The sequence below is a fragment of the Podarcis muralis genome, chromosome 10, assembly GCF_964188315.1.
Source record: "Podarcis muralis chromosome 10, rPodMur119.hap1.1, whole genome shotgun sequence".
Lineage (NCBI taxonomy): Eukaryota > Metazoa > Chordata > Lepidosauria > Squamata > Lacertidae > Podarcis > Podarcis muralis.
This window is the reverse complement of record NC_135664.1, coordinates 7748470-7762209: the sequence shown is the minus strand read 5'-3', so window position 1 is coordinate 7762209 and position 13740 is coordinate 7748470. Positions and strand designations below refer to the sequence as shown.

The 13740-nt window shown below is 43.1% G+C and overlaps 1 protein-coding gene across 2 annotated transcripts; it reads left to right on the top strand.

Annotated features, from left to right (window-relative positions):
* The first annotated feature begins 9 nt into the window (after positions 1-9).
* EFCAB10 (EF-hand calcium binding domain 10) lies at positions 10-12118 on the top strand. Of its 2 annotated transcripts, none has more exons than XM_028747474.2 (4): positions 10-251; positions 2594-2758; positions 3891-3975; positions 11909-12118. In XM_028747474.2, exons 1-4 carry the CDS (start codon positions 122-124, stop codon positions 11943-11945), a joined length of 417 nt encoding a protein of 138 aa, XP_028603307.2. In that variant the 5' UTR covers positions 10-121; the 3' UTR covers positions 11946-12118. The 2 variants fall into 2 exon arrangements, with proteins under 2 accessions (XP_028603307.2, XP_028603308.1); XM_028747475.2 differs by lacking the exon at positions 10-251 and adding an exon at positions 499-804.
* Positions 12119-13740: the final 1622 nt, after the last annotated feature.

Sequence of the window (13740 nt, the reverse complement as noted above, 5' to 3'; positions counted from 1 at the left end):
TTAAGAGGCTCCCACCGACCGAGCTATATGCTGCTTAGGTCCAATTTTGTGTGTTTTTAATTTTAGAAACCAAAGAAAAACCGCCCACTCAAGAGCTCATTCTTCCCATATCTTTATTTATATGCCAGTTTTTTCTTCCAGGGAGCTCAAGTCCATGCTTCTCTTCCCCGCTTCATCCTCGCAACCCCGGGAGCTTCTTCGCAATGCCGCCACCTCCCTCATGGGAGCTGAGTGGGAAAGGAGCCGCAAGGGTAGGGAAGCCCTGAGAAAACGCAAAATTTATTATTATTATCCCACCCTGGTCCTTCCTGTGCATCATAAAACACGAGCAGAGATTGTGGTGCGGCGGGGCAGCGGATTTTAGTTTTCGCCCGCTGGGGCTTCCGTGTTATTGGATCGAGGGGACTCTTCTGCTGCCGCGGAGGATGCTTCCCAAATTCAGGAGAGGCTTAATTCCGAATTTCTCTCCCACTGCTGCCCGCTGGCTTGCTGGCTTGCAACCATGCACGCCCCGCTTGCCCTGTGCTTCCTGCAGCCGAGCGGGCGGTACTAACATAAATGGTAAAATAAATGGACGGTACTCGCGCTACTAAAATAAATGGGACTTAAGGACTGTCTCCTTATTGGTCCGCCAAGCCCTTTCGTCACGTGACCTTCGGCCCCCCCCCCGCCGCGGGAGCGTTCCCTCCGGTCTCCTAGCAACGGCGATGGACCGCGAAGCGGAGGGTCGCGCTTACCTGGCGCAGCACAAAATCCCGGAGCTTTTGCACAACCTGAGCGCCTTGCTGCTCTACCACCGGCCAGGTAAGCCCGCCCTCACCCTGGCCATGCCAGACGCCAAGCCTCTTGTCCCCTCCTCAGGTGAATATGGTGCCTGGAGGGAGGACAGGATTCAGAGCTGTCAACTTTTCCCTTTTCTTGCGAGGAATCCTATTCGGAATAAGGGAATTTCCCTTTAAAAAAAGGGAAACGTTGACAGCTATGGACAGAATTTAACCCACCCAAAGAATCATTATACACAATAATTCCTTTTGGTACAGTTGCTTTTAAATGGATCTTCTTGTTAGGTGCCCATATAAATATAGGTTATTATTATTATTATTATTAGTTGTTTGTTTGGTGTTGTTAATCATATTTACTCCCCTCTTGGCTTGGCACCCTGTGTAGGGGACCCACCTGTGCTGCTCCAAATTGGGTGCCTGCTTCCTACCACCAACAGCCACAGCTCACTTGGTCCTGACTGCCATGTGACACGGATAATTTTGCCACAGGTGCAAATGTGAGAACAGGGCCGGCCCACCAATTAGGCAAGGTGAGGCAACTGCCTCAGGGGACAGGATCAACTCAGACAGCAGATCCTGGATGTTAAGTCTTTCTTCCCTGCTTCTTCCCGATGAAGATCTTCGCTCACCGATTTTTCCCTGGTGGGGAGGGTCCATATGTGAGAATGTGTGGCAGGGGTGCCAATTCAGTCCTCTACCCCAGCAGCACTTAGTTGGTGGAGAAGTTAGTAAAAGGTAAAGGGACCCCTGACCATTAGATCCAGTCGTGACTGACTCTGGGGTTGCGGTGTTCATCTCGCTTTATTGGCCGAGGGAGCCGGCGTACAGCTTCCGGGTCATGTGGCCAGCAGGACTAAGCCGCTTCTGGAGAACCAGAGCAGCACCAGAAACGCCGTTTACCTTCCCGCGGGAGCGGTGCCTATTTATCTAATTGCACTTTGACGTGCTTTCGAACTGCTAGGTTGGCAAGAGCTGGGACCGAGCAACGGGAGCTCACCCGATCACAGGGATTCGAACCGCCAACCTTCTGAACGGCAAGCCCAAGAGGCTCTGTGGTTTAACCCACAGAGAACATGTGGAATTGAGGCCTGGTTGCCAAGCCCCTCACAATGTTCATGGGCTGATATGTGTTTTAGGGGCAAGGACTTGTAGATGAGAGCTCATGCTTATTTCCTGTGAAGACAGAACTGTGTCGGAAGAAACTTCAGTGATGCTACAGAAGGCGATAGGAAAACCCTCTTTCACAAGTGGAACTTTGTGCTTGCCGGCATTCGTGGTTAAATAGCTTACCGTGAACAAGCAGTTTGCTAGCGCACTCTGCCCAGTTGCCGCTCTCACCTTGCCAGTGATGCTTGGCTTTTTCCGTGCCTCCAAACATGGCATCATGGTTTGTTTCTCCCAACCCACAACATGGTCATGAAAACCATTGCCAATTATGATTAAATACAGTAAGTGCTTCAGTTCCCAGGAAAAGTGCAACTTAATGAACCAATGGTGCCCAGCTGCCTCTGAACAATAGTAGAAACATTCCAACAACAGTTTGGCTATGACAAATTGTCATTTGGGTTCTCCTCTTCCAGAACTACCTAGTGACCATTCAACCTAGACCTTATGTAACTGGCAAGCTGTGGTACCTTCATTTGCTTGTTTTCCTCTTCCAACCCCATACCTGTTTCTTTTTGTATCCTAGTCTGAAAATCTGGAGATAAAGCCTGCATCTGTTTTTAACCTTTGCACAGTGCCTAGAAAACATTAGACATTTTAGTCAGGACACGTTGAAGTAGGAATGTATGTGTGTTTTTATCTTACAGACAGACCAAGAGAGTTTTTGATAAAGACACTGGAAAAGATAAAGTATGCAAAAATTACTTCTACGGACTTTCCTTATCTTATGGACGAGTCAAACGTGGACGCAATGTTTGAAATGCTAGACGTTGCAGGCCAAGGTTACATAACCATACCACAGTACAAAGGAGGTTAGTGGCTCTTTTTTTTTTTTTTTAATGAACATCTCATTTCATATACTGTAGGTCAGGCACGCCCAACAGGTAGATTGTGATCTAGATCAGTGGACGTCTGTGGTAGATAAGTGGCTCCCCTCAAAGAAGCTCAACACCTTCGCTCCCATAAAAGTCAACAACATGCACCCCCCAAAATGGGTCTTTCCTCTGTGGTGTAGTGGTTAAGAGCGATAGACCCGTAATCTGGGGAACTGGGTTCGCGTCTCCGCTCCTCCACTTGCAGCTGCTGGGTGACCTTGGGCTAGTCACACTTTGAAGTCTCTCAGCCCCACTCACCTCACAGAGTGTTTGTTGTGGGGGAGGAAGGGAAAGGAGAATGTTAGCCGCTTTGAGACTCCTTCAGGTAGTGATAAAGCAACAACTTTGACCTGACCCATCACTGCAAGTTTTTAACTCTGCCACCCCTGCTGTAGGTTATTATGGCCACATGTGGCAAGTTTAGGCATGAGAAAAACAGCTTCAAGATTATTCTCAGCCTAATCTCAGCCTAATCTTTACAGAAATTTAGTGAGTAAAACAACAAATCCTTTAGATTTATATTAAGTAAATTTCTACTGTTTGTTAGTTGTCCCTGATGTTGATAAAAGGAAACAAGTAACATTTGGGAGCAATGCTCTGTAAAAAAAACTCAGTACAGTAAAGCGTACTGGGTTCTTCTCTAGCAGCTATCTCTCCTTTCTCACCCACCCATCATAAACCTGCCTTGTTTTTAGAGACTGGATATGAGAAGATAGGGGTATCTCTTTGCTATATGGAGATAACGGCATGCGAGTTATGCTGTACTATATGTGTTTGAATGTCAGATCTGCCTAATCTATGATCTGACCTCATTCAGCCTTCCATCATAAGATCCCCTTCATTTAGATAAACCCAGTATAATGTGATTCTCATTACTTTATGCAGCGGTAGGGGAGGATATGTGCATGTACAGGTTTCTTGCTGGGTTGAGGTTTTTGTCCCATCCACATCTGATTAGTTAAGGTCTAAGCAGAACTGAAGACGGAAAAGAATGCACTGACTATAAGAGTTGCGTATGCTTCAGCAGCCATTTCTCTAAGCATCTTTCATCTCCTCTCCCCTATTTTAGCACTTGAATCTTTGGGATTAAGTATCCAGGATGAAATTTATAATGAAACTGACATTATGACAGCAGAGGAGTTCAGGGGAAAAGTGTAAGTTGAACTTGAATGTTGCACAACTGCTTAATTTTTTTAATTATAGATTTTTCTATTGCTCCTGCCATACTGGGCTATATTGACCGATATGGATCTGAATTGTTTCCCTACATTTACCATCCTCGTGCATCTGTCCCAATTTCAAAATGTTTGTAATGTTTGAATAAGGCTTAAACGTATAAAATCTAATGGACGTAGGCCAAGAGATTGAAGCTTTATAATGGTAAGAAGTTCAATCTTATTGTGCTCGACTGTTTAATCAATTAGTGCTTGCGAACTTTGGAACCATTGGCAACTAAAACTACTCTGCCAATCTTGCTGTTTTTCTCTGGGTAGGTCAACATTTTTAGAATATCCAGTTAGCCCTTCCCCCAAGATTATTATTGGAATATGTATGGACTTGGGGTTTGTGGAGTGTTAGGGGAGTAGTACCTCTGACAGGGAACATACCATGCTCCTTCTGGGGTACTTTGTCCACCTTTGGTCCCCACACTGCACTCAGCTCTCATCTGTGGCTTCTAGAAGCTATCTGCATGCAACAGCGGCCACACCCCGAGAACAGCTAAGCAAGGTGAGGGTAGACTATGAGTTAGCAACTTACTCTGCATGTGGAGACAGACTCTGGCAGATTGAGAGGACAAGACCAATAGTGGGTCCAATGGTTAAGAAGGCGGTTTCTGCACATACTGTAGAGCAGGGGTCAGCAAACCTTTTCAGCAGAGGACCAGTCCACTGTCCCTGACACCTTGTGGGGGGCCGGACTATATTTTGGAAAAAAAATACAAACGAATTCCTATGTCCCACAAATAACCCAGAGATGCATTTTAAATAAAAGGGCACATTTTACTCATGTAAAAACACGCTGATTCCTGGACCGTCTGCGGGCCAGATTGAGAAGGCGATTGGGCCGGATCTGGCCTCCGGGCCTTAGCTTGCCTACCCATGCTGTAGAGGGAAGTGAGAGACAGATAGGGCTCCTCAATCTGGGAAGATAGCCCATCTAGGTGCAGGAAAACTGATCCTAAACCTCCACTGCTTTGTGGGATATCTTGTGGGAGAAGAAAAGGCTAAGGAGCAAACCATACACAAATCCAGACTGGAGTCCCTAAGGCAGTTGGATGGTGTCTTGTACACCTCCTTCCAGCAACTCTTTGTTTCCTTTGGACCACATAAGCAAGGTGTTGTCGTGTGGGCAGCCCAGGACCTCTGCTGGGCACACTGCTCAGGCTTGCGCCCCAGGGAGTTCACTTCGGTGTTGCTAACACAGAGGTATGACTTCACCCCCAGAGGCGCACTCCATTGTCTCTCAAGACAGATAGATGCCAACTACGTTTCGAATTTCCCTGCTACAGCTTTTGGGAACACAAACTAGCCAGTTAGCATTAAGGGACTTCCGGAGGCGGCGCGAAACAGCAATGGCGGTCCTCTTCAGCTACTGAAGGGGGGCTCCGCGGAAAAGGGTCGTGCGCTGCGGCACAGCGACGACCCAGTAAGAAAAACCACGGGTAGAGTGAGCCCGTGGCCGTGGGATTCGGCGGGTACCAGAAGCGACCCCAGAAGCGCAGAAGGGACCCCGTAAGGGGCTCCGGAACGTGGAGGGGGTAGCGGTGCTGTGAATCCATCGCTCTTTCCGCGGAAGTGAAGCCGCGCGGCTGCTGCTGATGAGCGCTGACCTTTCTTCTACGATTAATCAACTTGAAACTACATACTCGTGAGTAAGAAATTTGGGACTCTATTTAAGAGGAACAACAAAATCTTTGCAATTTGACTGAAAACGGGAGACGCTAAAAAGGAAGTCAGCCTTCCGTCTCTGTTTAAAGTACTGAGCAAAGTCCCTTTAAAATTGAAGCGCTGACAGGAGGTTAAAAGAAGTTGGAATTTACCCTGCAAATTCGGATTTGAAGCTTTAAAGTTAAAGATAAGCTATAACTGTGCTATAAGTGGATAGAGACTGTGCTATTTCCTCCCATTGTTAGTGGATTACAAAGTTGCGAGACCCTGCTCTCTCGGGCTGCTGGATTACAAAGTAACATCAGACTGTCAGACTGCGTTGACAGTATACAGAGATACAAAGTTTTACTGGGCTATTCTGAAAGTTATAAGAAAGGAACTGTTGCACTTATTCTGACAAAAATTTTTATTCTCTGCTGTTCAATGTGAATTTAAAGGGTCTCCCCTTTATTTTGGACATTACTTCATTTGGGAACTTACTGGTGGAAAATTCCATCTTCCCTGAACTTTTAGGGAGCTCCCCCTGCTGGATTGTGGAAATATCAACCTCTGAGAACTGCGGGATGTTTTGAAACTTTTATGGTTGGATGTTTACTTTCCTTTTGGATTGCCTTTCCCATGGGATTTATAATTTGACCTTGAAGCCTTGACAGCTGTGGAATGAGTGGTGCTGGAAAAACAAGGGCTGGCAAGAGAGCAAAACAGCTTGAATTAATGCAAGCAACTTTGCCGGTTCAGACACGTAGATCATCTGTCCCAACTGTGACAGGTTTGCAGGAAGAAAAATCTAAACAGCCAGCTTTGGAGGACATGGCTGCAGGAGGGCTTGACCCTGTTTCTAAAGAAATATTGGAGCAACTGGCTGCATTAAACAAGAAGGCCGATGATCAAGCGATTAAATTTGACCAAGTGACAGCTACAATTAATAAATTGACAGACCAAGTAGCCCAGAACACACAGGCGATAGGAGATATCGGGAAGACGGCGACAGAAAATCGAAGACTGGTCGAGGAAGTGAATGCAAAAGCTGACCAAAATAAAAAAGGGATAGAGGAATTAAGAGGGGAAGTAAGACCACTGAGTAGACAGATCACTGAACAACAGGCCTATCTGTCGATGGCAGAATTGAAAAACCGGGAGAGCAATCTTAGGATTAGAAATATCCCAGAACAAGAAAAGGAAGATCTGGTTGACTTCTTGACCGCAGAAATATCCAAATTCTGGGGTCTGGCGAAGGAGAAGGACTTTACAATTGTTACCGCCTTTAGATTGGGAAGTGTGGCCAGGAAGGATAAACCAAGAGATTGCTTGATCATTTTGAGATACAAGCAAGAAAAGGATAACATACTTGGCCTACACTTTAAAAATCCATTGGTGGTACAAGGAAAGACCGCAGAAATCTTCAGAGATATACCAAAACAGCTGTTGGACTTAAGAACTACATATAAAGACCTAGCAAGACTGCTGAGAAACAACTCAATCCGCTACAGGTGGGAATTCCCGCAAGGATTATCTTTTAACTTGAAAGGGAAGAAAGTTAGAATCAGATCAACAGAGGAGCAAGATAAGTTCCTAAGTGACTACGGGGAAGACCTCCGAAAAGGAACAGCAAGTGACTGGTCACACCCCACGCCTGACGCAAAAGATCCACCTCTAGACATAGATAACAAGGGAGACAAACCCACTGACTGACAACAGATCCAGGATGTCTCTGCAGCTTCTCAGTTGGAACATTCATGGTGCAAATTCCCCTGAAAAAAGGAAGAGGATCTTCCATATATTAAAGAAAGAACAACTAGATGTTATATGCTTACAGGAAACCCATGTAACTAGGCTCCATAGAAGAGTATTGATTAACAAGAGACTAGGCCAAGAATTTATTTCATCAGATAAAGTAAAGAAAAGAGGAGTAGTGATATATGCAAAAGAGAACCTAGTGCCAAAATTTGTATTTAAAGACGAACAAGGCAGAATTTTGGCGATTGAAATACAATTACAAGGAGAAAAATTCCTGATAGTAGGAATCTACGCACCTAATGATGGGAAATCGGAATTCTACAAGAAGCTGCATGAGATAACGCTGGACTATATTGACTATAACAACATCATTTTGATGGGAGATATGAATGGAGTTGTCTCCACACATATGGATAAGTCACAAAACCAAAATCTGACTAAAGAAGGCAGACTACCAAAGACTTTCTTCGAACTTACAGACAATATGGACTTGATTGACATTTGGAGAACAAAAAACCCTCTAGGCAAAGAGGGAACATTCTTTTCTGAGGCCCACCTATCTTGGACACGAATCGACCAAATTTGGGTATCTAGAGGACTGGCACCTAAAACTAAAAAAATAGAGATTTGTCCCAAAACTTGCTCCGACCATAATGCCTTAAAAATGGACTTGAGACTCATACCAACTGGATCCTTTAGATGGAGAATGAATGACTCCTTGTTCAGAGATCAGGAGATTGTGAAGAAGGCCCAAAAAACGATGAAAGACTATTTTGAAATTAATTTGAATACCTCGGTGGAGAAAAAAACAATCTGGGACGCAAGTAAAGCTGTTATGAGAGGGTTCCTGATACAACAGAACACTATTAGGAAAAAACTCTGGAATGGTAAAAAAGACAAGATCTTGGAGAAGATAAAGGATGGAGAGAAAAGGTTGAGATTGAATCCAAAATCAAAAGAAATCTTAAGAGAAATAAAATTCCATCAAACACAATTTGCGAAATTGATGAATCAAGAAGTAGAATGGAAGATTAAACAGATGAAACAAAGATCATTTGAATCGGCAAACAAATGTGGGAAGTTACTGTCATGGCAGTTGAAAAAGAGACAGAAACTGAACTTTGTTACCAATCTAGAGGTTGAAGGTGAATGTATCCAGAAACCTGAGGAAATTAGAAAGTGCTTCCAGAGATATTTTAAAAAATTGTTCACACAAGGCCATCAAGAAGAGCAGGAGATAAATAAATTTGTAAAAAGCTATGGCCTGCAAAAATTGACTCAAGATAAACAAATAACCCTGAATTACAAAATAACAGAACAAGAAATTGGAAGTGCCATTCAGAACATGCAATTAGGCAAATCTCCGGGCCCAGATGGACTTACCTCCAAATATTATAAGACACTGAAGGAACATCTGATTCAACCATTGTTGGAGGTATGCAACCAAATAATGGAAGGGAAGGGAGCACCAGAATCGTGGAAAGAGGCATTCATCACGTTGATACCAAAATCAGAATCTGAAAAGACCCAATTGAAGAATTATCGCCCCATCTCACTCCTAAACGTGGATTACAAGATTTTTGCTGATATTTTGGCAAACAGGCTGAAAAAAGTCTTAAATGAAGTAATTCATAAAGACCAAGCAGGCTTTCTCCCTGGTAGACATTTGTCTGACAATACCAGGAACATTTTGGATGTCTTGGAACTACTACAGACAAATTTGAATACGAAAGCAGCTTTGATATTTATAGATGCGGAGAAGGCCTTTGATAATATATCTTGGAAATTTATGAAGAGAAATTTAGAAGGGATGGGAGTGGGAAGGGCATTTCAAAATGGTATTGAAGCGATCTATTCAGAACAAAAAGCTAAATTGATAGTAAACAATGTGGTGTCAGAAGAGTTTAAAATTGAAAAAGGAACACGACAGGGATGCCCCTTATCACCCTTGCTATTTATCTCGGTCCTGGAGGTTTTGCTGAACCTGATCAGAAGGGACCAGCAGGTAGAAGGAATACAGGTCGGTAGAAAACAATATAAACTGAAGGCCTTTGCGGATGATGTGGTATTGACATTACAGGAGCCAGTGCCTAGTACTAAAAGAGCTTTGGAATTAACTTCTGAGTTTGGTCGGGTGGCGGGGTTTAAGTTAAACAAACAAAAAACCAAGGTTTTGGCAAAAAATTTGACACCCTTAGAAATAGATGGGTTTCAGAAGGAAACCGAATTAAACGTGGTTAAAAAAGTGAAATACCTGGGGGTTAACCTGACCGGGAAAAATTTGAATTTGTTTAAAGATAATTATGAAAAATGTTGGTCTGAAATTAAAAAGGACCTAGAAATCTGGTCAAGATTGAAACTTTCCTTGTTGGGAAGAATTGCAGCTGTTAAGATGAATGTATTGCCAAGAATGTTGTTCTTATTTCAGGCCTTGCAGATCGTGGACAGGGTGGAGTGTTTTGGAAAGTGGCAGAGGGACATAGCGAAGTTTGTCTGGCAGGGCAAAAAGCCCCGAATAAAATTTAAAATATTAACAGATGCAAAGGAAAGAGGGGGATTTGCCCTGCCGGACTTAAGGTTATACTATGAAGCTGCATCCTTCTGCTGGATGAAAGATTGGTTTTTGCTAGAAAACACCGATGTCCTAGATCTGGAAGGGTTTAACAATGCTTTCGGGTGGCATGCATATCTGTGGTATGACAAGGTAAAGTCTCATAAGCTATTTAAAAACCATATTGTCAGGAAATCTCTGTTTATTGTCTGGACTAAATACAAGGACTTACTCGAAAACAAGACTCCGAGGTGGTTGTCACCGATGGAGGCTAAGGCCATTAAGATTCTTAATATGGGGGGTGGCTGGGCAAAATACTGTGAAATAATTGAAAAAGTGGATGATACTTGGAGGTTGCAGAGTTTTGAAAAACTTAAAGGGAAGGTGCGAGACTGGTTTCATTACGCCCAAATTCTAGAAATTTTTAAAAAAGACAAAAAAATTGGCTTCCAGGTGGAAAAATCAAAATTAGAGTCAGAACTACTTGAACCTAAGATGAAAGTGCTTTCAAGAATGTACAATTTGTTGCTTAAATGGAATACTCAAGATGAGTTAGTTAAATCAGCCATGATAAAATGGGCACAAGACATTGGGTACAACATTATGTTTGAAGACTGGGAAAGGTTATGGACCACCAGTATGAAATTTACGGCATGTAGTGCCTTAAAAGAAAACATCATGAAAATGATATACAGGTGGTACATGACCCCAGTCAAATTGGCAAAGATATACCATTTGTCTGATAATAAATGTTGGAAATGCAAAGAGGCTGAGGGAACGTTCTTTCACCTCTGGTGGACATGCCCGAGGGTGAAGGCCTTTTGGGAAATGATTTATAACGAGCTGAAAAAGGTATTCAGATATACCTTTCAGAAGAAACCAGAGGCCTTCCTACTGGGCATTGTGGGCCAGAGAGTGTTAAAGAAGGATAGGACTTTCTTTTTATATGCAACTACAGCAGCAAGAATTCTTCTAGCTAAACACTGGAAGGCACAGGAATTACCCACACTGGAAGAGTGGCATACGCAACTGATGGACTATATGGAACTGGCTGAGATGACCGGCAGAATTCGAGACAGAGGAGAAGACGCAGTGGAAGAGGATTGGAGAAAATTTAAGGACTATTTACAAAAACATTATAAATTATTTGAATGTTGAGAATTTGCTAAGTTTTGAGGAAAACATGCTTCATTATTGAAATTCGGATAAGATTATGATTGAGTTATGATTGAGAAAAGTTTAAATTTTTTTAAAATCAATAACTAGATGAAAGTAGAATAATATACGAAACAAGGTAACAATTTGCTATATAACCTTTATTATAAAAATACAGAGATGGAGGAGGTGGGGAAGTCCAGTGGATAATGAAAAAAGACTTGGAAGAAGGAGTTTTGTCTTTGCTTCTATTTGTTTTCTTTTCTCTCTTTTCTGTAAAAAACGGCTTTTGTTGAGTTATTGACAATGTATTTCGACCCTGGAAAACAAAGCAATAAAAAATATTTAAAAAAAAAAAAAAAAGCATTAAGTTACCGGTACACTTATTTCAGTGAGAGTTAAGTGAATGCTCAAATCTCTCCCACAGAAATTTATGGCATTTGAAGGCGATTAACTTTAAAGAAAACTTGCCATGTTTACTGTGGAAAAATTAGGAAAGTGTGAGCTGTGATAGAAATAAGTGGCATTAACAAACGCAGAGGAAAGATTCTTTGAAGAAGATTCGGTACTCAAAATAAAATGACCACAGTCCAGAACAGATTTAGCATGCAGTGATGTTGAGTAAACAAAATACATGCAGGAAATTTCTCTGTTCAATGTAATTAAGGCATGCTTCTCAGCCTCATACTGTATATTGTGAACAGTGAATGGTATGCACATTATACATTATAATTGTTGCTTTTTGTTTTCCCTCAGGATGAAAAAATTTGCTGAAATGTGGGAAGCATTTTAATCTTCAGTGTTCTGATCTAAAGCTACTTGACTTCATATTTTACTTTTGAGAAACTAGTATTTCCATTATATATAGTTGACTTTTCCTGCTGTAATAACAACTGCACCAACACTATAGCAATTCTGGAATTTGGCTTGTCAAATAAATACTGGGCTCATTATAGCCAAAATTAAGCAGTTTTAGCTCTTTTACTGCATTGGGGGGGAAGGCTTTATAAATATTTATTGCCCCAAACTCTCTCCTTAATGAAGGCTTCATGATACCTATCGTTTATATTTACCTCTCACTACCTACAAGATGCAAGGTATATTATGCAGATTAGTAAGTAGATTATGAGTGTCACTCTTATGGGCCATTTCTAAACCAGAAGGAAAAGAATTACACATTTCCTTGCCACATTGTGAAGTTGCTCTAGCTTGAACGAAAAGGAACAGGATGCAAAATGATTCCCCCTTGCCTGTTTAGAGAATAGGCATGGGGCAAACATTTTTTAAGTTTGCCTTTATCCATTTTAAAAACAGAAACCTTGGTTTTTACAAAATGAGAAAATTCCTTCCAGTAGCACCTTAGAGATCAACTAAAGTGACCTGAAGGTATCTGAAGAAGTGTGCATGCACACGAAAGCTTATACCAATAACAAACTTAGTTGGTCTCTAAGCTGCTACATAAAAAGCATCTTAAAAAGTAAAGGTAAAGGTACCCCTGCCCGTACGGGCCAGTCTTGCCAGACTCTAGGGTTGTGCGCTCATCTCACTCTATAGGCCGGGAGCCAGTGCTGTCCGCAGACTCTTCCGGGTCACGTGGCCAGCATGACAAGCTGCATCTGGCGAGCCAGCGCAGCACACGGAACACCGTTTACCTTCCCGCTAGTAAGCGGTCCCTATTTATCTACTTGCACTTAGAGGTGCTTTCGAACTGCTAGGTTGGCAGGCGCTGGGACCGAACGACAGGAGCGCACCCCGCCGCAGGGATTCGAACCGCCGACCTTTCGATCGGCAAGTCCTAGGTGCTGAGGCTTTAACCCACAGCGCCACCTGCGCCCATCTTAAAAAGTAGAGCATCTTAAAAAGTAGAGACATCACCTTGCCAACAAAAGTCCGTATAGTAAAAGATATGGTTTTCCCGGTAGTGATGTATGGAAGTGAAAGCTGGACCATAAAGAAGGCTGATCATTGAAGAATTGATGCTTTTGAATTATGGTGCTGGAGGAGACTCTTGAGAGTCCCATGGACTGCAAGAAGATCAAACCTCTCCATTCTGAAGGAAATCAGCCCTGAGTGCTCACTGGAAGGACAGATCGTGAAGCTGAGGCTCCAATACTTTGGCCACCTCATGAGAAGACTCCCTGGAAAAGACCCTGATGTTGGGAAAGATGGAGGGCAGAAGGAGAAAGGGACGACAGAGGACGAGATGGTTGGACAGTGTTCTCGAAGCTACCAACATGAGTCTGACCAAACTGCGGGAGGCAGTGGAAGACAGAAGTGCCTGGCGTGCTCTGGTCCATGGGGTCACGAAGAGTCGGACACGACTAAACGACTAAACAACAACAAAGGTGCTACTGGAAAGAATTTTTTTATTTTGTTTCGACTACGGCAGACCAATACGGCTACCTACCTGTATCTTGTTTTTTACAGTACAGTGGTACCTCGGGTTACATACGCTTCAGGTTACAGACTCCGCTAACCCAGAAACAGTGCTTCAGGTTAAGAACTTTGCTTCAGGATAAGTACAGAAATCGGGTTCCGGCGGCGCGGCGGCAGCAGGAGGCCCCATTAGCTAAAGTGGTGCTTCAGGT

What these genes read in the sequence shown, in the direction of transcription:
- EFCAB10 (XM_028747474.2), top strand. Translation starts at nt 122, where the DNA reads ATGCCAGTTTTTTCTTCCAGGGAGCTCAAGTCCATGCTTCTCTTCCCC. An exon ending in GTGGGAAAGGAGCCGCAAGG is followed by an intron (nt 252 to 2,593) that starts GTAGGGAAGCCC and finishes TTTATCTTACAG; the next exon opens with ACAGACCAAGAGAGTTTTTG. An exon ending in CATACCACAGTACAAAGGAG is followed by an intron (nt 2,759 to 3,890) that starts GTTAGTGGCTCT and finishes CCCCTATTTTAG; the next exon opens with CACTTGAATCTTTGGGATTA.